Source organism: Hibiscus syriacus, unplaced genomic scaffold (genome assembly GCF_006381635.1).
Source record: "Hibiscus syriacus cultivar Baekdansim isolate YM2019G1 unplaced genomic scaffold, ASM638163v2 tig00110989_pilon, whole genome shotgun sequence".
In the NCBI taxonomy this organism is placed as follows: domain Eukaryota; kingdom Viridiplantae; phylum Streptophyta; class Magnoliopsida; order Malvales; family Malvaceae; genus Hibiscus; species Hibiscus syriacus.
Window position 1 is genome coordinate 962,043 of NW_024062943.1, and position 26,352 is coordinate 988,394.

Below are 26,352 nucleotides of genomic sequence, written 5' to 3' on the forward strand. Positions count from 1 at the left end.
CACATGAATACGTTGTCTTTGGTGAGATTTTGAGTTAGGATTAAAATAATAAAATATATAAGTTTTGGGATTAAAATTATTATACATTATTATATAATTTTCTCAATAAATCAATAATCAAATCTAATTACGAATAACAAAAATGGAAATAAAACATCTAAATATAATTTAAAAATATAATGAAATTACTAAACAGGAATATACAATTAAATGAATGACCCCAAAATAGATAATTTATTCTAAAAATAATTGATCAAAGCGTCAAAGTCAACAGTTAAACCCTGGCTTTATTCATCACCAAAAGTCCATGACTTTTGGTTGTTATGGTTTAAATTGCAGTGAGCAGTGATATTGAAAAAAAAGAAAGGAAAAGGACAAAGCAATAAAAACGTTTGAGTATTTTTAATGCAAAAAATACAAACAAAAAAGGAGTAGGTAGTCCCTCCCTACCAACACAGCAAACCGAGGCGAGGGAAACCCACCAGCAGCGAAATCGCACGCCAGCCACTGTGGCTATGCTTCACCCTGACACCCGGTCTCATATACCTCTTTTTTTTTTTACCCTCCTGTTATAAGGTTTCACTTTTTACTAACTTGGATCGATTAAAATCACACATTTAGTTATGATAGATAAATCTTTCGTCGAATATTTTATGCATATATAATAACTCAAATACGAAACCTTGACCTTCTCCAATTCACTCTAAGCGGAGTAAAATTTGATCTAATTCTTAAAGATTAAAAATCTTTATTTAATATAGTATTAAAAATTTATTTTGATTCAATTTATTAAACAATTATAGTAACAGTGAGTATTATTTTTTATAGGTTTTAGATTTAGATAATTATATTACGTAATTAATAATTAAGAAAAATGATAAACATATGTTGTTTTGTAACTCATTTTTATTAAAAAATAATTTTTAACTAAAAATATTTAAAAATTTTATTTTGATTTAATTCAATTTATAATTTTATAATTTAATTTATTTTTATTTTTCAAATTAAAATTTAGATTATAAAATAATACAAATTAATTCAAATAATTTAATTTTTTTAACTTAATAAATTTAATACTCACCCTACCAATTATTATTTCCATAGCGGACAAGGACAACTTTTCCTCTATTTTCCATTTTCCTTCTGCTGTCTATAAAATAGGAAAAGGAAACTCAACTCAGAGAAACTATAATCTTCGTAATTTTTTCTTGTTTTACTCACTTCTCGGTCCCATCCCGCTTTAAGCCTCTCAATTTCAACCTCATTTCTAGGGTTTCCCTTTTCCCTCCGTTTCAATTGTCGACGTTCGTTGCTTTGTTTTGATGACTTGGAGCATTAAGAGGCAGAAATACTGTAATTTTAGTTTCTTTTTCCCCTTTCTAATGAGTGAGTGAGTTGTGTATTTCTGGATATGGTTGCCACGCAGAGAGTGATGCAGTCGAATGTGAGTACGAGCGCCGCTACCACCAGCTGCTACGGTGGCTTGTCTTCGTGCAAAGGAGAGGATGTTATGATCGCCGATCAGTTCCCGGCTGGTTTGAGGGTTCTAGTTGTCGACGATGACATTACTTGCTTAAGAATTCTCGAGCAGATGCTTCGCCGTTGCCTCTATATCGGTGCTTAATTTGGCTTTTAAAATTTTATTTTTATACATATTTCTATGTATTTCTGTTTATAGAACTTCCATTTCTAATTAAGCATTGTTTTTAGTATATTTTCGTGGTTCATATTCAGTTAGCGATGATCGAATCACTAAAATACCAGGCAAAATTAAACATAATTTTTTCCTAAAAGGGTGAAATCACGCTGTTTTATTCATCAAAAATTACATTTTAGTTCTTTTGAAAGTGTTGCATTATGTCTTTGCTTCACTAACCCAAATACGCTTTGCTTTCTAAATTTTGGTTTTGCATGTCTTAGGCCCCGTGCTATCAAAAACCAGAAAGAGTCTCAAGTATTTTTATGGTTTCATCTTAATTGTTATTTGTGACGAGAATAAAATGATATGTTGTTTGTTCAAAGTTTATTTTTCTTCTTTTTTTCTTCTAAAAATAAAGTTCCTTTTTGTCCTTTTCATTTTGCAGTAACTACTTGCTCCCAAGCCAAAGTTGCCCTCAGCCTTTTACGGGAGAGAAAAGGATGCTTTGATGTGATACTAAGTGATGTTTATATGCCAGATATGGATGGTTATAAACTTCTCGAACATGTTGGGCTTGAAATGGATCTTCCAGTAATTAGTAAGTATTATTTTGTTTTCCTGTAAAGATTTTTGATAAAATTTTGTTCCTGCATATTAACATGATGAATTTGTTGCAGTGATGTCGGCTGATGGGAGAACTAGTGCTGTTATGAAGGGGATTAGACACGGGGCCTGTGATTATTTGATTAAACCCGTACGTGAGGAAGAGTTAAAGAATATATGGCAGCATGTTGTTAGGAAGAAATGGAATGGAAATAAAGAACTAGAACATTCAGAAAGCTTAAGTGATGCTGATAGGCACAGACAGGGTAATGATGATGCTGAATATGCTTCTTCTGTCAATGATGCAACAGATGCATCATTGAAACATCTTAAAAAGAGGAGCAATACAAAAGAAGAGGATGATGGTGAAATCGACAATGATGATCCATCCACTTCAAAGAAACCACGAGTCGTTTGGTCAGTGGAGCTGCATCAACAATTTGTTAGTGCTGTAAACCAGCTGGGGATTGATAGTAAGATCTCCAATGATTTGATCCTTTTATTTATTTTCTTATAATGTTGAATGTGTATGGGGGTAGCATTTTGTGTTCTGTTTAATCTCTGAAAATAGGAAATGTTCATACTATTTTTTTTTAATTCTTGCTGAATAAAACATTATGGCTTCCGTCTCAGAGGCTGTTCCCAAGAGAATTCTTGAGCTGATGAATGTGCCTGGTTTAACTAGAGAAAATGTTGCAAGCCATTTGCAGGTTTGGTTCTTCACCATGTGTATCTGACCTACATTTACTTTATCGGCTATTACTAATTTGGATTGATTATAAATATATTCAAGCATTTGGTGATTGGTTCTCAGCTTTGTGTTTAGTGAACTAATTAAAAGCAGTTGATTGTTGTTTTGCTTGCATGTTTCCTATTCAATTTGAATTTCAGATTTTTGACTGATAACAAAGGTTTGATAGTTTGATGTTGATATGTCATCTTGGTTCTTATTATTTCAACAATTTTTTTATGTTCTATTTTGTTAGTGAGAAGATATCATTTATTTCTTCTTTTTGGTTTTACTCTATTATGATTTAGTAGAGCTAGAGTTCCTCCACCCTTCATGCAGTTCTAGGTTCAAAATATTGTCTTAGACATCAACCATACTCGGATTTTAATTTACATCTAGTCTACTACATTACATCCCCCTTCCATAAAGATTGAAATTTTTTCCAATTTCCAATATCATATTTACTGGACGGATATAGGCAGGGAAGTTTTGATGTAAAGTTAATGGGGTATGAGTCATATTCACTTCTGTTTAACAGACTCAAATTTGTTGGGAGTCTTATTAATTTCAGACAATTGTCAAGATTTGGTTGTGAATAGCTTCAAAATGTCTAGAGTAATGCTAATCTCAGGCACAACATTATCTAATGTGTTGTATATTATTGATTAACATCTGGTGAAGTTATGAAACAATCCTCTTAATAGAATAGTATTTTCAAGTCAGAGCTGTCTGATTGAAATTGGATCTCATAATGGAGCTTAGAAAGAAAAAAAACAACAATGGTGAACAAGGCTTGTATTATTCATTTTTTTACTTCATCTGCAAGTCATGGTTGTATGTTGGATCATGTTATGAGGCTTTGCCTTGAGTGCTGGATGGACTTTCTGGCAGCCGCTTTCGCTGAAGCAAACTCTGAATATAACTTTGTTTAGTGTTAAGAATGCACGAGTAGGATTGCGTCACAGGACAATTGACAGGTAAGTCGAAGTCAATTGTCTTCCCTTTACCTCAGTTACTGGGATGATATATTGTGATTAACAATTTTGCTTATCAAAAAAGAGATTGAAACCTTGGGATTCGTTAGAGAGAGACCGATATCTCTTTAGGAATTTTTATAAAAAGGAAATAAGCTAACTAAAATAAAACCACAATCAAGAAACCTAAGGAAAGAAATAAAAACTTGGTTAGAGAATCAAAATAAATGGCCTTTTTAAAACATTGGTCAGTTACCCCCTTTTTGCAAAAAAGAGCTTGTCCTCAAGCTCGAAGTCAATATAAACTTGAAAATATAAACCAGCCTGGTTCGATCTCAATTTTGTTTTCTGGCTCTACGTCATTTAGATAAGATAATTCCAGCCAGAAAGAGCTTACATTGATCCAACTATCAATTGTGTACGGTTCATTACAATTATAACACAAGCCTTCACCCTTATCTTTGCCATGCCTTCAAAAAGTTGTTGCCTTCTAGAGGACCAAAATGAAGGGAGTAGTAATTCCAAAATTCTAACCAGTTCATCACACGCCCCCCTCCACCATAATCTGATGATACCAAACTTGTGTCTCATCTAGCATGTGTAAGGCTGCCAAACTTACCTTGTTTGCCTCATTAGTTTGGTTTTTGAAAAACTAGACACTATCGGTGTTAGACACCACGCCTCTAATAATTGGTGGGAAAGGTACTTGGTCTAAGTTGGATTGTATTACTGCTTGTGTCACCATACCCAATCGTTCAAATTGTAAACTTAGCATCCACCATGGATTCAATAACAGTTCGCTCTTCTTGTAACAATGTTTGTACGACATTTACCATCATGGTAGGCTCTGATGGCAAATTGTTATGAATGTGTGAACAGGATTGTGTCATAAGGCGATTGGTGGGGAGTCCAAGTCAATGGTCTTCCCTTTATCTAGAGTTTTGGGAAAACTTGTTAGAGAGAGTTTTAGATGTAGTTGGGGTTTCTTTATGGAAATCATGTTAAGGGTTTATTATTCCAAACGACCCTTTAATTAAGGATCAATCTCATTACATAGGTTTCTTTAAACGAACCCTGTTCTTAAAAGGAAATAAATTAACTAAAACAATATCACAATCAAGAAACCTAAGGAAAGAAATAAAATTGTAACCTATGCATTAATTAGAGAATCAAAATTAATGGCCTTTAAAACATAGGTTTGGCCCACAACATTAGGCATAGCATTGCATGTTTTGTTGTTATCTTGTCAAATTATTGTAGAAAGTAAAGATTTAGGAACAAAGATCAAAGTGATTCCAAATTTTTTGATTGATTAGAAGAGAAATTCAAGCCTTATTTAAATAGCCTGAGTAGAAAAATTTAAATATATAACTACAATTACTCGTAGATAAGGTTTTATCCTATTTAGAAAATAAAAGGATAGGGTTATAATTAATCTAAACTATCAAATCAAATAGGATAAATTTATAGTTAATCTAAACTACTTTTTAAAAAGGAGGACGCCAAAACATGAGTGAGAAAGTTAGTGAGAGTGTGTGTGGAGCCGAGAGACTGTAGATCTCCTGGCAGAGGTAGAGCAGTGCCTGGTGGAGGATCGTGGGTAGCATTCATAGATAATCTTAGAAGGAGAGTGCATAGAAGTGTTTTATGGGATCGTTTTAGTCTTTATGGCAAGGTGGTTAAGGTGTTCATTCCATTTGTTAATAGGAGACCTAATTATAAGGATAAAACGTTTGCCTTTGTGCACTTTGCAAGCAAGGAGGATTTGCTTTATGCAAAGAGTAAGATGAACAATGTCATGGTAGATAGGAGGAGAATAGTGGTAACGACTGCGAAATATTAGAAGAGTAGTTTTCCAGGGAACTTTAAGCGTAATAGTTTAGCGGGGCCTGGAGATGCAGGTGTGGAGGTATCCAAAAGGAAAAGTCCAATATGTCAAGATGTTGATGTTGGGAAGGAGCTGTTGATCAAGTTTCATGATGGTAGATCATATAAGGATACGGTAGTGGGAGTGCGAAAAGTTGAGGGTTAGCAAGTAATCAACTCTGGAGATAAGAGGGAGGGGAAGAAGCCTTTGGAAGTCTTTATTCCAATGGAGGAAAGAACATGATTGAGATCGTCTTTGACAGGTATTTGTAAAGCGATTTTTGAAGTTGAGTTTGTTCAAAGGGCTTTAAGAAGTGAGGGAATCAATGTCAAGGTAGTATGGTGGGGGTATGCAAAAAATGCATGTTTGATAGTCTTCCAGTCAGTGGAGGAGAAAGAGGTAGCGGTGGAAAACAAGTGGGAGGCACTGTCATTTTGGTTCGAAAGGCTGGAGCATGTTATGGAAGAGAAGTGTGTCCCAATACCTTATTGTGCAATTTCCATGATAGGTGTTCCATTAAATTGCTGGTCAGTTTCATTCTTTACAAGTTTGGCATCGAGATGGGACAAATTAGTTAAGATCCAGGAGCATATAGCTCATAAAGTGGATTGCAGGGTGGCTCATATGTTGTTAAGGGTTGAGAGCCCGTTTGATATCCCGTCCCATGTCACCATTAATACTTATGGAAAGCCTTTTATTATTAAGATTAAAGTGGAAGGCAGTGAGGATTTCTTTCCTGTGATAGAAGATGGAGTTGATGAAGAAGGTTTTGTGGAGGGAACAATTGATCCATGGGAGGAGACCTCGTCGGAAGAGAATCAAGGGGATGATCGGGAGGGTCTGCAGGAGCAGTTGAATTTCAAAACGTTGGCAGATAATTAGAACAGGGTTGAAGCATGGGTTAGGAATGCTTCAAATGGGGGTGACACGCTTACCGTTGGAAATTTGAAAGAAAATGTAGAAGTCAATAATATCTTAGGTGCTGACTTTTGTTCTGCGGGGATAGTACTAGGTGAGGTTCACAGTCAGCAGCTAGTGTCAGGGGTTTTTTCTGAAGGAAGAAAAAGGGTGCAGAGCATGGAAGGTGTTACCTCGGGACAAGATAAAGTGGTAAAAGATGATGGGCTTAATTCCAGCATGGGGAGGAGTGAGGTGTATGGGCATGAGCAGGGAAGTCCAAGATCAAATAGAAATAGGGTTAAGTCTGCAGATTTAATAAATGTTATACAAGCTGATTCTGGTCTGTAGAATGGGTCTGTTTCATTGGCCCAGCGACGTCCTATTGGGAGGAGTGCTTCAGTTAGTAAAGCTGAAAGAGGTTTTTATAAGAATGTTTATGCTAGGAGGTGGGAAGTTAAAAGTTGCAGTGGTAAGGGGTCTGATTATGTTACAGAAAAAGAGAACCAGGGGAGGATAGAAGCTTTGGAATGTTGGAATGTCTCTAAGGTGGTGTTTGTTTTTGCAGAGGTAAAAGGTTTGCAGTCTGCGGACCACATCTGGAGATATCTGCAGCAGAAGAGGTGGACCAAAAGTCTACAGTCTGCAAGAAGAAGACTGTTTGTTTTTTAACGTCTGTAGACTGCTAAAATGAGCTGAAATATAAATAAACTGATTTTTTAAACTTAAAAGAGTTTTGCAATACTGAGATTTAAATAATTTTAATTTTACAATACTGAAATTTAAATAATCCATACAACTACAATAATAAATTATTAAATAAATCAATCCATATTTTAAAATAAATCAATCTATACTAATAAATTATTTAAAATAAATCAATCCATACAACTACAATAATAAATCAATTTATATTTTAAAATAAATCAATTCATACTAATAAATCATTTAAAATAAATCAATCCATATTTTAACATATTTTAAAATAAATCAATCCATACTAATAAATTATTTAAAATAAATCAATCCATATTTTAAAATAAATCAATCAATACTAATAAATTATTTAAAATAAATCAATCCATACAACTACAATAATAAATCAATCCATATTTTAAAATAAATCAATTCATACTAATAAATTATTTAAAATAAATCAATTCATATTTTAAAATAAATCAATCCATACTAATAAATTATTTAAAATAAATCAATCCATGTTTTAAAATAAATCAATCCATACTAATAAATTATTTAAAATAAATTATTTTAAAATAAATCAATCCATATTTTATAATAATTTATTTTAAAATAATTTATTTTAAAATAATTATTTTATAATAATTATTTTATAATAAATTATTTTAAAATAAATAACCTTATTAAATTATTTTAAATTATTTTAATAAATAACCATATTTTATAATTGTTCTTGAAGAGATTTGAAGACCTTTGAAGACATAAAACCATGTCTGCACCAAGAAGAGCTTGCGCAGACGTTAGAAGAGCTTTTGTCTTCTAAAAAACAAACGGTTTGCGAAGCCTAATGTCTGCGCGGCGCAGATATAAGAGGTTTGAAGAGGTTGCACAGTGAAAACAAACTAAGCCTAAATTGTTGGGGGTTAAATTTAAAGGAGGTGAGACAAATTTCTTGACCAAAGTAGGTCTTATGGTAAAGGAGAGAGATGATTGATGGTCGGTAACAGGAACATGGATTTAAGGTTATGGTATGATTATGATGGTAGAGTGGTCCATAATGTGTTGGAATGTTAGAGGTTTGGGTAGGAGGGTGAAAGCTCGAGCAATTAGGAGGTTTGTTGAGGAGAAAAAGCCTACAATTTTATTTTTACAAGAATCTAAACTGGAAGTTGTAAGTCCTTTGTTATTAAGGAAAATGGGAGGTAAAATTCTCACTGGTTCAGTAACAGTTCCTGCTGTAGGTTATGCTAGTGGTTTAATAACTTTGTGGAATCAAAAGGAATTTTTGGTGAAGGAAGAAGTCATCCACAGTAGATTTGTGGCAATAAAGGGGTTGATGGAGGAGTACCAGGAGTTTGTTGTTTTATTAATGTCTACGGTCCCAGCATTGATGCAGATAAGGAGCAGTTTTTTAGGGAGTTATCATCCTTTTTGGAACAACTTGATTGCCCAGTGTGTTTAAGAGGAGATTTCAAAGCAGTATTGTCTCAGGAAGAGAAAGATGGAGCAGTGAATCCGGTATCTATGAATAGTTTTAGAGATTTTGTTAGCCAGGCGAATTTGATTGATTTGCTGTTATTTGGAGATTGTTTTTCGTGGTGTAACAATAGGGAAGTTCCCACTTATGAGAGGTTGGATCGGTTTTTGGTTGATCAGACATATTTTTCCTTTCCAAAATTAAGCCAAACTTTGCATCCAAGGTCTGTCTGTGATCATAATATTATTTTGTTGGAAAATAAGGAATGTAATTGGGGGCCGAAACTGTTTCGGTTGTTTAATTATGTGTTGGAGGAAGATGAGTTTAGTGAGATGATGAAAAAGGAGCTGTTTAAATTCTGCAAAGGGGAGAATCCGGTGTCCATCTCCAAAGTACTTAATCTATTGTTGAAGCAAAGAGAGAATTATGGGAGCTACAAAAAAAAGAAGAATCGATTTGGTTGCAAAAGTCTAGATTAAAGTGGAGATTGGAAGGAGATAAGAACACGATTTTTCCATCATAGTGCGACAACTAAAGGGAGGATAAATTGTATTAAATCTCTCAAAGTTGACAATGTAGTCACGGAAGATCCTAGTGTTATTAAAGCCTCTGTGGTAGAGTTCTTCAAGGGGTTGTTTAATCAAAGGAATACTTTGGAGGTTGAGGATTTAAATCTGGATTTTCTTAGACTGTCAGAAGGGCAGTGTCTAGCATTGGAGAAACCATTTTCGGAAGAGGAAGTATGGGAAGTTATCACTCATTCGGATAGTAATAAAGCTCCGGGACCGGACGGTCTGAATTTAGGTTTCTTTAAGAAATTCTAGACCATTTTGAAAGATGATGTGATGCTGTTTTTTAAAGATTTCTATGTGGGGATGGAGTGGGACTCGGAGGTAAATCATTTATTTATTTCTCTTATTCCTAAGAAGGCCAATCCGGAGAGGTTGGAAGACTTTAGGCCAATTAGCCTAGTCGGAGGGCTATATAAAATTCTATCAAAGGTTTTAGCTCGAAGATTGAGTTTGTGCATTAACGATATAATGAGTCCGTCACAATTTGTTTTTCATTCCGGGAAAGAACATATTGGACTGCTCGTTTATTGCAAATGAAAGTATTGACTTTTGGAGGAAGAAAGGGTTGAAGGGAGTAGTCTTCAAAGTGGATTTCAAGAGAGCATATGATTCGGTTGATTGAGACATTTTGATGAAAATAATGAGCAAAATGAGGTTTGGTGATAAGTGGAGGTCATGGATGTATAAATGTATGCCTTCAGCATCCATTTCGATTCTAGTAAACGGGTCACCTACAGAGAAATTTCTCACAGCGAGGGGACTGAGACAGGGTTGTTCGTTATCGCCTTTGTTGTTTAATTTGGCCGATGAGTTACTGCATTTGTTGCTAACTAAAGCAGTTGACATGGGACTATTTTCAGGTTTTGATTTAGCTGTTCAAGATCGGGTATTTAAGCTTTCGCATTTGCAATTTGCGGATGACCTTATAATTTTCAGTAAAGGCTTTATTCGTGATTTGAGGAACGTTATAAGAGATATTAATATACGAGTTACTGGTGGGGTTGATGCTTAATCTAGTTAAGAGCAGAATTTATGGTATCGATGTTGAGGATGGGGTGTTAGCTACTTGGGCTAATGATATTTGCTGTTCGGTAGGCTATTTCCCATCAGAGTATCTAGGCTTACCTTTGGGGTACAAGAGGAATTCGACTGCTATGTGGGAGCTAATAGTGAAGAGATTTCATGCTAAGTTGAGTGGTTGGATGTCTAATTCCCTGTCGCTTGCAGGAAGGGTAGTGTTGGTTAAATCAGTGTTGTGCTCGCTCCCCGTTTATTTTCTTACCATTTTCAAAATTTCAGCTTCTATACTAAAGAAACTAAATTCATCATGGCTTCATTTTTGTGGGGGGTGCGGGTGATAAAAAAAAATATCCATTGGTTAAATTGGAATTCGGTTAGTAAACCAAAAGATTGGGGGGTCTAGGGGTCCCGAATTTATCACTCTTGAATGGAGCATTATTGGGGAAATGGGTATGGAAGTTTGCATCAGAGAAAGAGTCTTGGTGGAAGAGGGTGGTATATGGTGTATATGACATGGATCCGAAATGCATAATGATGGGGAAGTTGTGGCCATCTCGTGCATCGTGGATTTTGGAGAGGCGTGGTTAAAAATTTCTTTAACGATGATGATTTTGGGGATTGTATTAGGAAGAATATGTGTTTGAAGACAGGGAGGGGGAATTCTGTGCAGTTCTAGAACGATGTATGGTTGGGTGAAGTACCTTTGAAAATTCAGTTTCCTAGACTCTATGCTCTTTCGAGCAACAAATCGGGTAAAGTGATGGAGTTTAGAGTGAATAATGCCTCTGGTTGGGTGTGAGACATTCAAATGAGGCGAAATTTGGCGGATTGGGAGGTTGAACAATTACTGCAGTTGATTTCTATGTCGAACAATATCTCTATATCTCTATGTGAGGAAGACTGTTGGATTTGGTTAGGGAATGGAGAGGGTTGTTTTTCAGCTAAATCTTGTATCAACATTTTCTTTGATCAAGATGGTATTAAGCAGAAGAAGGAGAACTGGGAGAGGCATATTTGGGTAGGGATTGCTCCTCCAAGGGTGGAGACATTTGTTTGGCAAGTTGCTCACCAGAGAGTGGCAGTTAAGGAGGAATTACTGAAGCGAGGTGTGGCAGGGATTGATGATCCTTTATGTTCATTGTGTGGTAGGGAAATGGAATCAGTTTTGCATCTCTTTTTGTATTGCGAGGTAGTATGGGGTCTGTGGTCCAGATTTTTGAATATTTTGGAATTTGTCCTTCGTGATTCCAAAGAATATCATTGACTTTTTCAATTTGTGGGATGATTTACTTCCAAACTCTTTGATCTGGAAATTTATTCCAAGGGCGTTGATGTGGTCAGTGTGGAAATGTAGAAATGAGGTTTATTTTTCAGAAAGTAAAGTTGGATGTGGTGAGATTGTTCTTTATTGTTCGTTTTAAAATAGCTTCCTGGTTTGTTGCAAAGTTAAAGGATGTGCATATCCCTTTAGACTCACTTGTGGGTGATGTAAAACTTGCTGATTTGGTGGGAAGTCAGGGAAATGGTAGCTCTTAACCAATTTGTTGGGTTCCTCCTCCGGATGGGTTCTTAAAGCTAAATGTTAATGGAACGATGGTAAAGGGTTGGGATAAGGGAGGCATTGGTGGTCTGATTCGGGACAGCAATGGTGTGTTGCTTCAATGGTTTTCAGAAAGAGTTGGGGGTGGTCCTCCTATCTTGGCAGAATTATTGGCGATTAAGAGGGGGTTATGTCTTCTGGAAGATTTAAGTTATGTTCTTAATCAGAGGTTTATTCTTGAATCAGATTCAAGCAATGCTCTGAAGTGGATCAAGAATCCGGGTTTATGCACTCCTATGTTTCAATCATTGGTGAAGGATATAGTCTCTCTTATGGCAGGGAAGGATATCATTATTAGGCATATCTTGAGGGCTGCAAATTGGGAAGCTGACAAATTAGCTAAAGATGGGATAGGGTGATGTTTTGGTTTCTGTCTACTTGTGTTGAGGTGTAGGAAATGTTATTTCCTATGTTTAGCTGTTGTGTTTAAGTTTTATGTAATTCATGGTGGTGTTAGCAGATTGTTAGGTTCTGCCTATGTTGTACTATTGTTTCATCTAAATAAATTTTTAGGTACTCTTTTCCTCCTTTCTTTGTCCTTCATGTTACTTACATAACATGGAGGGCGAAAAAGGGTTTTTTTTAATGAGGCCTAATCTTCTATAAAAAAAACTACTTTTTCAAATAATATATTGCTTCACACTCCAATATTCTACGCTCCCCCTTGAGTATATGTTGAATATTCTCAACTTGGATGAAAAATCATCTAGAACTGGTCTTGGAAGAGCTTTAGTAAGGATATCGACCAATTGATTCTTTATTGGAACGTAGTTGAGTTGAACTACTTCACTGTTGACTTTTTCCAGATAAAATGCCTATCTATCTCCAAATGTTTAGTGCGATCATGTTAGACAGGATTTTTTGCAATACTAATAGCAAATTGACTATCAGTTTGCAACTTGAACTGCTTACAACCTTTTAATTTCAGCTTGGACAACATTCTTTGCAACCACATGAGCTCAGAAATACATATTGCAAGAGAGCGATACTCAGCTTCTGCACTACTTGAGACCACAACCTGCTTCTTATTTCTCTAAATAACTAGATTTCCCAATGCGAAGGCATAATACCCACTCGTTGATCTTTGGTTAGTGAGTTCACCTGCCCAGCTCGAGCCAGTATAGACTTTAACTGACCTTCACTTTTCTTAAATAACATGCCAGGTCATGGAGTTGTCTTCAAATGTCGTAAAATACTGTGTACTGCATCAAGGTGTTCCTTTCTTGGGTTATTCATGTGTTGGCTAACAACACTAACCGAGAAAGCAATGTCAAGTCATGTTAGAGATAAAGAAATTATCTTACCCACCAAACACCGGTACTTCTCTTTGCTCACTGGAACACTTACATTATCTTTTTTGAACTTCAAGTTAGATTCCATTTGTGTCTCGATTGGTTTACATCCAAGCATACCCGTTTCTATCAAAAGATCAAGAATGCATTTCCTTTGACAAATAACAATCCTGGCCTTGGATCTTGCAACTTCCATTCCCAGAAAATACCTAAGATTGCCGAGGTCTTTGGTTTTAGACTCCTTGGCTAGAGAAAATTTTAGCCTCTTTATTTCCTCAATATCATCTCTGGTGACTATTATGTCATCCACGTGCACAACCATAATGGTTCTTTTTACCTTAATGAATAAAGTGTGGCCGGTTTGACATTGATTGTAACCATTTCCAATTATCACTTTGGAAATCTTGTCGAACCAAGCCCTTGGAGATTGCTTTAAAACATTCAACGATTTTTGCAACTTGCACACTTTATGTACTGTCCAGTCTTTCTTCATGCTGAGAGGAATTTCCATGTACACGTCTTTACACAAGTTGCCATTCAAGAAGGCATTCTTTATGTCTTATTGATGAAGTGAGTCAAGTGACTACTCCAGGTTCACGGCTAAAGATAATAAGACCCTCAATATGTTTAGCTTCGCAATTGGAGCAAAGGTCTCTTGGTAATCTATACTTTAAGACTGTGTGAACCCCTTTGCCACTAACCTTACTTCAAATCTCTCAATGCTGCCATCTGAATTGTATTTGTTGGTGAAAACCCATTTGCACCCCACTGGTTTCTTTACTTGAGGTAATTCTGTTAAGTACAAGTTCCATTCTTTTCAAGGGCTCACATCTTTTCCTCCACTGCGTTCTTCCATCTAGGATCGCCTAGAGCCTCTCCTATTGTCCTTGGAATTGGTGTACTATTAACACTTATTGTGAAAGCCTTGAAAGCAGACATCAAATGGTTATAAGCAACATACTTTTGTATGGGATGAGCAGTTCACTTTCTTATACATTTCCTTTGAGCATTCAGCAAATCATCATTAATAACAAGAGGAATAAGATTTTCACTAAAAGATTTCATACCTTCCAAATTTTCCACGGTAATTGGATTCAAGTTCAACTCTTGGCAGCTTCTATGTTATAGAGTGGACTTCGCTCTCCTTTTGTAGACATTAAGGTCCCTTCTTTGAGGTGTTTCAGAATGCAAGGTTTTATTGGAGAAGGTTGGAGGAGGTTCAGAAGATAATATCTTTGAGATGTAGGATTGGAAAGAGGTTCAGAAGCTAATATCGGTTGAGATGTAAGATTGTAAGGCAAACTTGTCAAATGTTGAAGGCTTTTAAAAAACTGTACTTGAAATTCATCCTGAATCTCCCACTGAATTTCAGATTTCAAAAAAATAAGGTTTAGTACTAGAAAATTAACATCCATAAAAGTCCAAATAGCATTTATTGCCCTCCTTGGTAGATGAATAGTCGAGAAAGATGCATTTTAGTGGCCGTGGATCCAATTTAGATCTATGATTAGAATAAATATGAATGAATGCAATACAACCAAAAATCTTGAGAGAAAGATCACATGAAGAAGGTTTGAACCAAGAAAATTTAACAAGAACATCGCTAAGAGATCGAAAGTGAAGAACATGACTAGAAACTCTATTAATATGATAAGTGGCAGTAAGAATGGCTTCCCCCCAAAACATTTAGTAATATTAGAAGTGAACAAGAGACCTAGCTACTTCCAAAAAATGTTTATTTTTATGTTAGACAATCTCATTCTATTGAGGACTATTAACACATGATGATGAACTGATGTGAACAATACCCTTTTCTTCAAAGTAAGACCTGAGAAAGTTAGAGAAATATTCGCTTCCATTATTGGTTTTAAGAATTTGAGTTTTAAGAATTTGAATCTTACTTTGAAATTGATTTTCGACCATGTTGGAAAAGGAAAAAGATTGCATCGGCTTCTGATTTATCCTTCATGAGAAAAGTTCAAGTTGTTCTACTGTGGCCATCTATAAACGTTATGAACCACCTGGATCCATAACATTTTTTACCGGAGGGCCTCATATATCACTATTGATGATGGAAAATGAGTGAGAAGATTTATAAGTGGAGGGAAGATACAGTGTTCTGTGATGTTTGACAAATCGACAAGTGTCACAATGGAAAAGCTTAACCTTTTCATTAATGAATAAAGTTGGGTATAATTTGGCAAGATAAAAGAAACTTAGGTGTCTTAATCTAAAATGCAATAACCTATTCTCACTTGAAATAGGGTCGAAAGTGGGAATAAATTGCGAAATGCAACTGGAATAGGCTTGTTTTGATGGAGAAAGAGAACCTTAGAGTATGTAAAGTCCACCAGACAACCTAGCATTGTCAATTATCGTAAGTCACGAGATAATTTACTAAAGATAACAAATTGAAAGCTTATTGTGGAACATAAAGCATAGATTTTAAAACAATATCCTTATTGATCAGAAATGTTTCGCTCCCTTCAATGGGTACCTAGGAACCATCAATTGTTTTGACATTGAACTTGATCTCAAGAGTACTAAATTCTGTAAACAAGCGCAGATCTCCTGTCATGTGATCAGAGGTTGCGTTGTCAACAACTCAATTAGTAAAATCGTTATCAATGACATTAGCAAACTAATGACTACCGTCACGTGCAGTAGAAATCTTTTATGTATTAGGAGGGAAATCATTTATGGGTATGTGAGATAGACTAGCTCCTGAATTGATTTCAAAGATTTCATCGCCGACCATTGAATCAAGGATGGAATAGAAAAATCAAAAACCTAAGCTGATACCATGTAGAAAGTAAGGATTTAGGAACAACAATCAAAATGATACTCTAAATATCTTGATTGATTAGAAGAGAAATACAGCTTCATTCAAATAGGCTGAGTAGAAGAGTTTAAATATGATTACAATTACTCCTAGATAAGGTTCTATCCTATTTAGAAGATAAAAGGATAAAGTTATAGTTAATCTAAACTACTAAATCAAATAAGATAGAGTTATAGTTTCTAAACTATCAAATCAGATAGGATGGAGTTATAGTTAATCTAAACTACTAATTCTAATGATTTACTGCTTCTCACTCTAATAGTCTACAATTATATATTATCTCCTTTTGAGGATTAATTGATTCATGTTTGATCTGATTGGAACTGGGCCTCATAATTGAGTTTTGAATATACTGAAAAATTATATTGGTCGGTCATGCTTGTAGCATTGATCATTGTTGCACCCCGTTTTGCTATTTGGCTAACTAATCAATTTTTTGTAATTTTTTTTGAATATAAATAAAAAATTATATTTAGCTACTTCTTTGCTCCAGTTGAAAAAAAAAAACTATATTTACCCAAGTTACTATGATCTCTATTTGCAGAAATTCAGACTATACTTGAAGAGAATAAGTGGAGTGACTCAACAAGGTGGTATTTCAAATCCACTTTGTGGGCCAGTAGAACCAAAGGTTAAAATTTGTTCACTTGGGAGATTTAACGTCCAATCATTGGCGGCCTCTGGACAAATTCCTCCACACTCCTTAGCAGCCTTCCATGCTGAGCTCCTAGGTCAACCAACTGGTAATTTAGCTACAGCCATGGACCAGCCAGCTCTTCTTCAAGCATCCCTTCAAGGGCCCAAGTCGATTCAAGTTGACCATGGTGTCACATTTGTTCATCCTTTACTAAAATGCAAATACAGCAGTTTCAAACACTTACCACAATCCTTTGCCCCTGTCGAAGATGCTTCTTCTGGATTCAGAGGATGGCCCTCGAATAACATCTGTACAGCAGGACCTGGTAATATCGGAGGGTTAAGTTCTCAGAATGGTAACATGCTTATTGATTTGTTGCTGCAAAATCAACAACTCCAGAAATCACAGCAGCAACCTACTGTTCCTGAGCTTTGCCCTTCGATCAACGTGCAGCCATCTTGCCATGTTGCACCGTCTCAGTCATCTGCTAGTTTTCAGGTAGGAAATAGTCCCATTTCTGTGACCCAGAATGGCAGCTTTAGTAGGACTTCTGGTATTGGTTACAATCTTCTTTCGTCTCAATCAAATTGTTCTTCATCGAGTATCGGGCAAGTCTCTGATGTTAATCTCCAAAGTACTGGTGATATTTGTGGCTATATTCTCCCTGCTGCTGTTTCTCCATCTGTTTCATCCTGCTCAGTAAATGCTGAAAATTGTGCTAGTCAGCAAGTTCAAACCTCAAGCATGACATTTAAAACACCCAGGAATTTTCCAGGATTTGTACATAGCACGAGCAATATTCAGGATTCCTATGGTTCTACCAAGACTGGAGATTTTCTTGATCAAGCACCTTTTAGTAATCTTGGATATATCAACAAAGGAACCTGTCTCCCTTCCCGGTATCCTGTTGATGGATTTCAGTCACCTTTGAGCAGCTCTAGCCTTGGAAAGGTTTTCAGTGAGAACTTTGGTACCAGAGTGAAGCGGGAGCCAAATATGGAGTTTGGGGATAATGCGAAAGTGGGAATACCAATGCTACAGCAATTTCCTCCAAATGATCTCATGAGTGTTTTCACTGAATAGGTATATTTAATTTGGTCTTTCTAAATTTTATTGTCCTAACAGCATGCATGTGCATAAGTTGATTTGTCCTTTTGTTGCTTTTATGTGGCGTTTATTTGACTAAAAGTAATTTGCCACTTGGTTCATTCGCTAATGAAAATTTCCCATTTGCTCTGCTTGACCTAATTTGAAAGCAACACAGTGTCTTTGCATGTGAATGCTAGGAATCAACATTTGGCTAGTTATGCGGATCAGTCTATCACTATCAAACGATATCAGTCTATCACTATCAAACTATGTTGTTCTGAATCTTTTTTTTCTTTCAAAAATACCCATTTCAGACTAGGTATGGATCATTGAAGGGTTTTCCAGATTTATGGAAATCTTGTAAAACAAAAAGAAAAAACTGAACATGTCTTAGACACAACTCTGTGCAACATAAGTATAATTTATTGAAGTGCTATGAAAAAATGGGTGTTCATCTTGTGATTAGAATCAATTTCCTAGGAATTTTATCAAACATAACCTAAGAGTCGTTCTGTTGTTTTTTTTCCTTTCTGGGAAGCACTAATGGCATGCATATAGACAATATTTACAATGTTTAATTTTTGGGAATTACTGAATACAGTGCGCTTCTAATACAGGCTTGCATTGTATGGTGAGAACAAAGACTTATCTTAGTTTTCTTGTGTGGTTAGCCGTTCAGATAGTTTCCATTTGAAGTCTTAGTAATATGAAGCTACTTGGTATATGGAAATTCCAAAAGAGCAGGAATTGAATTCTGCTCTCTTTTGTACATTTCCGGTGACGGTGTAGGCATTCCACGCGTCTAGCCTAGAATGATAGTATGTGGTAATTAGTCTGCAGGAAAAATAAGTTGGGAGATGGCTTGCTTGTATGTATTTATGTTCAAATATTATGACATCATGTGTAGAGTATTTGGGTAGTCAGAATTCTCATTTAATTTAATACTCAAATGAGTCTATTTCTCCTCATATCTTATTCTCTGTTTTTCTGGAAATACTGGTAATATGCTAATATTCCTGTGAGCATTCCATTCAGAGTGGATATATGCCATGTTATCCCGAGTTTTTCTTCTAATAAAACTTATTTGTATTTGTATTCATTTATTTGAGCATGTTACTGATAATATGATTTTTAAATGTACAAAATATTTACAAATTTAAAAATCTGTATGGATGTTTTATTTTTAATTTACATTTAGCATTCCTGTAAAATCTTTTTATGTATATGTATTTAATCTTGTCGGTGAAATTTGTGTTTTCATCTTTGTAGTAAATTATAGGATAAAATATCCAAACAGTTATCCAATTATTAGTAAGTTTTTAGCTGGATAATCCAATTTTAAAGAATTATGTTTTTTATCATGACTATAAAAATAAAAATAAAAAACTATATTAAAAATGAAGTGTTTTTGTCTCTTTCAATTTTCGCTTCTCTCTCATTCTCTCACTTCGATGATGAGTAATTTTATCTGTTAAATATAAAAGTTGTATTATCTTATAGAATACACTAGAGAATCTGAGATCCATTAATATTATAGTTTTTCTAATGAAATATTACATTAAGCTACACGTCTTAATCATGTTTAAGAGCTAAATAAGTTCCAACTACCGAAACCAATTAATTAGATTGATTAATTAACCATAGAACAAATCTCCCTTTAACATACAAACGTTGACATCTTTTAAAATATATTTAATTTGAAAATGATATTTTTAATATATATATATATTTTTGTACCAGTAGCCATCTAACTCCTGTATGTCGTTGAATTATTAAAACTGTGATGACATTGTCGTTATCTTTATTTTTTTTTTCCTTCAGAAAATTTTAAACTACTGTGACTATTATCATTGATTGTCAATAGTTGTTCATGAAAAGATTAATATCAAAATATTTTTTATTTCTCTTTTTTTCCCTTCTCATCGATATATTTTTTTACGGAACTCACTCAAAATTCATGAAAATCTTTCTAAAACTTCGACCTTTTAATGCTTTGATCTCATATTGTGGTCTTTGAATGAGTCTAGTTTTGAGATATACTATTCATTGTCAAGGGGGAGAAGAGAAAAGGAGATTAGACGAGAGAAAATTGGGGATTCAAAAGCAAGGGTTAGGGATTGAAACAAATGAATTGGAAAATTTGACCTGGGAATCACGTGAGGAGCACTGGGGAATTAATTCATAGTCATCAGGCCAATAGATTGTGAATGAACCAGCCCAAGTTACCTGCAGAAAAACGTTAAGTTTGTTAGCTAAGGACAACCAGCTGGCTATTTCTTTAGATTCCCTTTACTGTGTAAACAAATAAAACATGTACAAGATGTAAGGGAGGCACGATTATTGTGAATGGAAGTTTCTTTTCCTGAAATCTCAATTCGTCTTTCTTTCTTATGTCCCAACTATTCTATTTTTCGATTAAGATTATAACAATTGGAATCAGGAGCCATAAGTCCTGACACGTTAAAATCTGGGTACGCCAAAGAAAATCAAACGATGGTTGAATCTACTGACCTGTCTACCATTCAAAAGTAGTTTGAAGATTTGTCCACACTAGTGAAGCAAGCCATAGACGACATTAACCATCCTAAGTGGTGGGCAACACAGGATGACCACATCACTAGTTTGGAGACCTAGATGAACAATAATCAAGGTTATGTGGAACACATCTTGAAGATTTTGATTGGGAGGAATGAAGACCAAGATCAATCAACTTCTGAAGGTGACCAAGCACAAACCCCTACAAATTCTAAAGCGTTTGGGAAGAAACTGAAACTTGTTATGGCAATAGTTATAAACGATAAGTCCCGTTTTTCCTATAAAACGAATGAACCTAAGATTCTAAAATCCATTCCTGATGATTGTCAAACCATAAAACAAAATTTGAAGCTGGTTAACTAAATGAGAGAAAATAGTGGCCTGAAATAGAACCTAAAAGGGCAAGATGATGATAGAAAAAGGCTAGGAGGATCTTTTAATAGCTCAGGTTTCATGTTACATAAACCTAGAGTAGAATCACCATTCTTTGATGGGGTAAACCAAGGGAATGGATCTAAAAGTGTCATAAGTATTTTTACCTTTATGGAGTATTTGATGAGTAGAGGGTTAAGGTGGCAACGATGTATTTGAAAAGACGAGCAGAAACCTGGTTTGATGGGTATATAATGCAGAAGCACCAGGTTCACTGGCATTAGTTTGAAGCAGATTTGTGTCACAGATTCAATGATAAGTCATTCCTTGATATCATTGAGGAGTTCAACAAGCTGATACAAAAGGGTGGTGTAGATGAATACCAAGATAAGTTTGAAGAATTAAAACCCTATATGCTGATATTGAATCTTACCTTGGGGGAGTAGTTCTTTGGCTCTATGTTTATTGGTAGACTGAAAGAAGAACTAAAGCATAGGGTGAAAGTATTGGATCCTGAAACTGTAGCAGAAGCTAGAAGACATGCCAAGCTCTATGAACTCTTAGATGAATTTGAAACTAAAAGGCAGAGGATGAATTTCAGAAACTCACCCTACCCAAATCTAGCAGTTTTTCCAAAACCAACAACCACACATGCTTTTTCAAAATCTCACTCCAACAAGTAAACCAAACCAAACATAATGGAGTATAGAAGACAAAACAACTTATATGAACGAAACTTATCGAAACGAGGCATACAAAGATATTTGCTTCATCACAAGTTTTTTGACTGAAACAGATGAAAGACATACTGAAGATAGAGTGAATGCGGAGTATGAGGACAATTCATTGGAGGAGGAACAATCTAGTTTACTTCAAGCTAGACCAAGTATGAGATTCGAACCCCTTGATTTCAATGAATTTGTTCCTCCAAAATCTTCGATGCAGTATGTACCTACTTTAGAACTTAAACCGTAGCCATCAAATTTGAAATATACGTATCTAGATAGCGATAATGCTTTACCATTTATAGTTTCTGCTAATCTAACCCCCGAGCAAGAAGGTAGCTTGTTGAATGTTTTGTCACAACACAAAAAAGCTCTAGGTTGGACTATGACAGACTTAAAGGGAATCAATCCTACAATATGTATACATAAGATCTAGCTAGACCATTGCCATAACAACTCAGTGTAACCACAAAGGAGACTTAATTCGATAATGAAAAAAGTGGTGATGAAGGAATCAAATTCGATGCTGGGGTGATCTATCCAATATTTGATAGCTTTTGGGCCAGTCCAGTTCAATGCGTACCGAAGAAAGGTAGAGTGACCGTGGTAAAAAAATGAAAATGATGAGTTTTTGCCTACAAGAACTGTCACAGACTGGCGGATTTGTATGGATTATAGAAAGCTCAACAAGGAAACAAAGAAAGACCACTTCCCCCTTCCTTTCATTATTCAAATGCTTGATGGTTAGAAGGCAAGGCATTTTACTGCTTACTTGATGAATATTCTAGGTATAATTAGATCGCCATAACACCAGAAGATTAGGAGAATACCATCTTCACCTGCCCATATGGCACATATGCCTTTAGATGAATGACGTTTGGACTATGTAATGCTCCGGTAACTTTTTAGAGGTGTATGATGACCATTTTCTCATATATGGAGTAGGACTTCATAGAAATATTTATGGATGACTTTTCCGTCTCGGGTGATGACTTTGACAATGCCTCGATAATTTATCTAAAGTGTTGAAGAGATGTGAAGAGTCCAACCTTGTGTTAAACTGAGAGAAATGTCACTTTATGGTGACAGAAGGAATTGTGTTGGGAAACAAAATTTTGCGCCAAGGCATCAAGGTTGATAAAGCTAAGGTGGACATGATTGAGAATCTACTTTCACCCACCACTATGAAAGGCATAAGAAGTTTACTAGGGCATGCAGTATTCTACAGATGGTTCATCAAGGATTTTTCAAAGATTTCAAAGCCTTTGTGTCTTTTGCTTCAACAAAATCAATCGTTCATGTTCAATGACGGCTGCCTCAGTGCATTCACTAATCTAAAGAAAAAGCTTACCTCAGCACCAATTTTAGTTCCACCTAACTGGGACGCCCCTTTCGAGCTAATGTGTGATTCCAATGACTACATTGTAGGGGAAGTGCTAGGGCAAAGAAAAGGTAAAATCTTCCATGTCATTTATTATGCTAGTCGTACCCTTAATTATACTCAACTCAATTATACCACTACTAAAAAAAATTGCTTTATGTGGTATTCTCTTTTGATAAGTTTAGGCCATATCTTATAGGGACTAAGGTCATATTGCGTACTGATCACTCTTCCATTAAGTACTTAGTTAATAAAAAAGATGCAAAGCCTAGACTTATTAGATGGATATCATTGCTGCAAGAATTCAATTTAGAGGTAAAGGATAGGAAGGGTATTGAAAACCAAGTAGTGAATCACTTGTCTAGGCTAGAGAACAAAAATATTTGTCATGACATGAAGGATATTCAAGAGGATTTCCCTGACGAGAAAATTTTATTTGCCGCAGCAGTGCCGTGGTACGCTGACATAGTTAACTTTTTTGTTAGTGGTATTATACCTCCAGATTTATCTAGCCAAGGCACAAAAAATTCAGATATGATGTATGCCACTATTAGTGGGATGAACCATTCCTATTCAATCAGTGTGGAGACCAAATCATCCGACGACGTGTCCCTAAAAAAGAACACAAGGAGATCATATTTCATTGCCATACATCCCCGTGTGGAGGACACTTTGGTGGGATTAAGACTACTACAAAGGTCCTTTAATACGGCTTCTACTGGCCCACATTTTTCAAAGATGCACACGACTTCTACAGGTCATGTGATTGTTGCCAGCGCACTGGAATATATCGAAAAGCAATGAGATGCCAGGGTAAAACATTTTGGAAGTTGAACTCTTCGATGAATGGGGGATCGACTTTATGGGACTCTTCCTATAATCCTTTGGTGATCTGTACATACTCTTCGTAGTAGACTATGTTTCCAAATGGGTTGAAGCTGTGGCCACACCTCGCAATGACTTCAAGACTGTGCTGAAATTCTTGCACAAAAAACATATTCACGCGTTTTAGAGCACCACAAGCAATTATCAGCGATGAAGGTACTCACTTTGATAACAAATTAATTGCCAAGGCGTTGAAGAGATATGAGGTGCGCCATAAAATTGCCACGACATATCATCCCCAGACTAATGGGCAAGCTAAGATCTCCAATAGTGAGATCAAGCATATTCTTGAGAATGTGGTCAACCTAAGGCACAAAGATTGGTCACTGAAGCTCGATGAGGCAATGTGGGCCTACCGCACAACATTCAAAACGCCCCTTAGAATGTCACCATTAAAGTTAGTATATGGCAAGGCATGTCATTTGCCAGTGAAATTGAAACATAAAGCTTTTTGGGCCATCAAGAAACTAAACATGGATGCACAACTTGTTGGAGAGAGAAGATTGTTGGAGCTAAATGAGATGGATAAATTTAGAGCTCATGCGTATGAAAATGCCCTCCTTTACAAAGAAAAGACAAAAAGATGGCATGACAGAAAAATTTTGCCTAGGCAACTTTTTCCTGAACAACAAGTATTCCTCTATAATTCAAGAATCAAGTTGTTCCCAAGCAAGCTGAAGTGTAGATGGTCAGGACCGTTCATAGTACATCAAATACATAGCCACGACGCAGTAGAAATCAAGAACATGGATGATGAGTCTACTTTCAAATTGAATGGTCAACAACTCAAGATGTACAATGGAGCACCCATTATACGTGATAAATCAACGTTGTTACTCAATGATGCCCAAGAGTTTGGCCCTCTTCCCTGAGCAAATTTTGTTGCCTGAGCAACAATAATTTGTGCTATGTACATAAATAATTTGCTTTTATTTTTTTTATTTTTCACCAGTAGTTTATTTCTATTTTTCACCAGTTGTTTGTTTATATTTTAATCTCTTATTTTTTCTCTTTTAGCAGCTAAGGTACACGTGGAAGTATAGGGTTCACACTCACACATGGAAGGAAGTTAAACCCTAAAATATTAGGTTTGACGACACTTTTGAAAGGGAAACAAATCTCTTTCCCATTATTTTATTAATTTTTGTAAACTCAAATATCTTCCCATTTAATACCATATCTCCTTTCCCTATCTATTTTTACCGATTTACCCTCAAGAAACCACACACTACCCATATTTTTTCTCTAAAACTGATTACCTTTATCTTTTACCTATCACCGTTTCTTTTTACTTTCTTCTCCATCTTTTCTTTTATTTTCTTTGAGTTTTAAACTCCCTAAAACCCTCCATAGTTGCCATAAAAATCACTTGTTTTTCAAGTAAAATATGTTGCTCATGGCTCGATTGAAGAATAATACTGGTGCTTCTACATTCTCTGTCGCGACTACACGCTTCGAGCGCTTCCAAACTGCCAAGGCCGAGGCAAAGTTCAAGGTCCTGCAGAAACGAAAAGTTTACTTGGAGGACGACTTTGTCTTCCTTGAGGTTGGCGAAGAATCGTTTGGGCCGGAAGTAATGGACATCATTCGGAAGCATAAGCGGGAGAAATTCTCCCAACACCTAAAGGCAGTGGTGCCAGCCATGGTCTGAGAGTTTTACGCCCACCTAGGTGACCCATCCTAGCACACTGTGTATGTTAGAGGAAGATTAAGAGACATACGATAGTGTGTTGAAGGATTTGTGTTTCGGCTGGGTGAAGTTTGAAGGGAATGCGCCCAACTAGAAGCGTGTGGATCACCAAGCCCTTAAGTCAGTAACCAAACTATTGAACCACTTTTTGAAAGGCAAGCTGATGCCTACCTCGCACAACACGACAATATTGGTGCTACACTTAATGCTACTCCACTCAATCATATATGGGCGTGTGATCGATGTGGGTGAGATATGCAAAGAGGACCCGAGGTAATATATTTTTCCCAATTTTATCATCGCTTTGTACAGGAAGAAAAAGGTCCATGAGGAGCCTTTCGAGGAATTTATCAAGTCGAAGGAAGGCATCACCAAAAAGAAGGTGCCCGATCTTATGAGTTTTGATGACAACGCTCCACACGAGGTCTTGGAGCAAAATCAGTTGTCGTGGCAAGAAAGACAACTATGGTTACATCCACTCGAGAGACAAAGGAACGACTGGAACGTTTGGAGGGTCACACGGAGACCTTCTTCAAGTATGTCAAGGCGTGAGATGCCCAGATAAATTGCTTCCAATTACCAATGAAGACCTGCCACCTTTTCCCTATGAAATCCTGTGCTAATCAGTCCCTGCAGGCGGCAGTACATTTTTTGCCTCGACACAACATGTTAGAATAATAATCCTCTATATCAAATATTGAAATTACTATTATTTATTCAGAAGGATAAAAACAAAAAGAAAGAAATTTTAGGAAGCATACATTGAACTTAATTTATGTTTGACTTGATATAATTTTTTTATGAAGTATAAATATATTATTTTTTT

The 26,352-nt window shown here is 35.8% G+C and overlaps 1 protein-coding gene across 1 annotated transcript; it reads left to right on the top strand.

Moving 5' to 3' along the window:
- The first annotated feature begins 1,209 nt into the window (after positions 1-1,209).
- LOC120149144 (two-component response regulator ORR21-like) lies at positions 1,210-18,834 on the top strand. The gene is made up of 6 exons (XM_039162034.1): positions 1,210-1,616; positions 2,085-2,237; positions 2,317-2,715; positions 2,876-2,952; positions 16,757-17,932; positions 18,556-18,834. Exons 1-5 carry the CDS (start codon positions 1,412-1,414, stop codon positions 17,930-17,932), a joined length of 2,010 nt encoding a protein of 669 aa, XP_039017965.1. The 5' UTR covers positions 1,210-1,411; the 3' UTR covers positions 18,556-18,834.
- The last annotated feature ends 7,518 nt before the right edge of the window (positions 18,835-26,352 follow it).

Excerpts from the sequence above, each read along its gene's own strand:
- LOC120149144 (XM_039162034.1), top strand. The coding sequence starts at position 1,412 with ATGGTTGCCACGCAGAGAGTGATGCAGTCGAATGTGAGTACGAGCGCC. Across the intron at positions 1,617-2,084 it reads TCGCCGTTGCCTCTATATCG|TAACTACTTGCTCCCAAGCC; the intron begins GTGCTTAATTTG and ends TTCATTTTGCAG. Across the intron at positions 2,716-2,875 it reads AAACCAGCTGGGGATTGATA|AGGCTGTTCCCAAGAGAATT; the intron begins GTAAGATCTCCA and ends CTTCCGTCTCAG.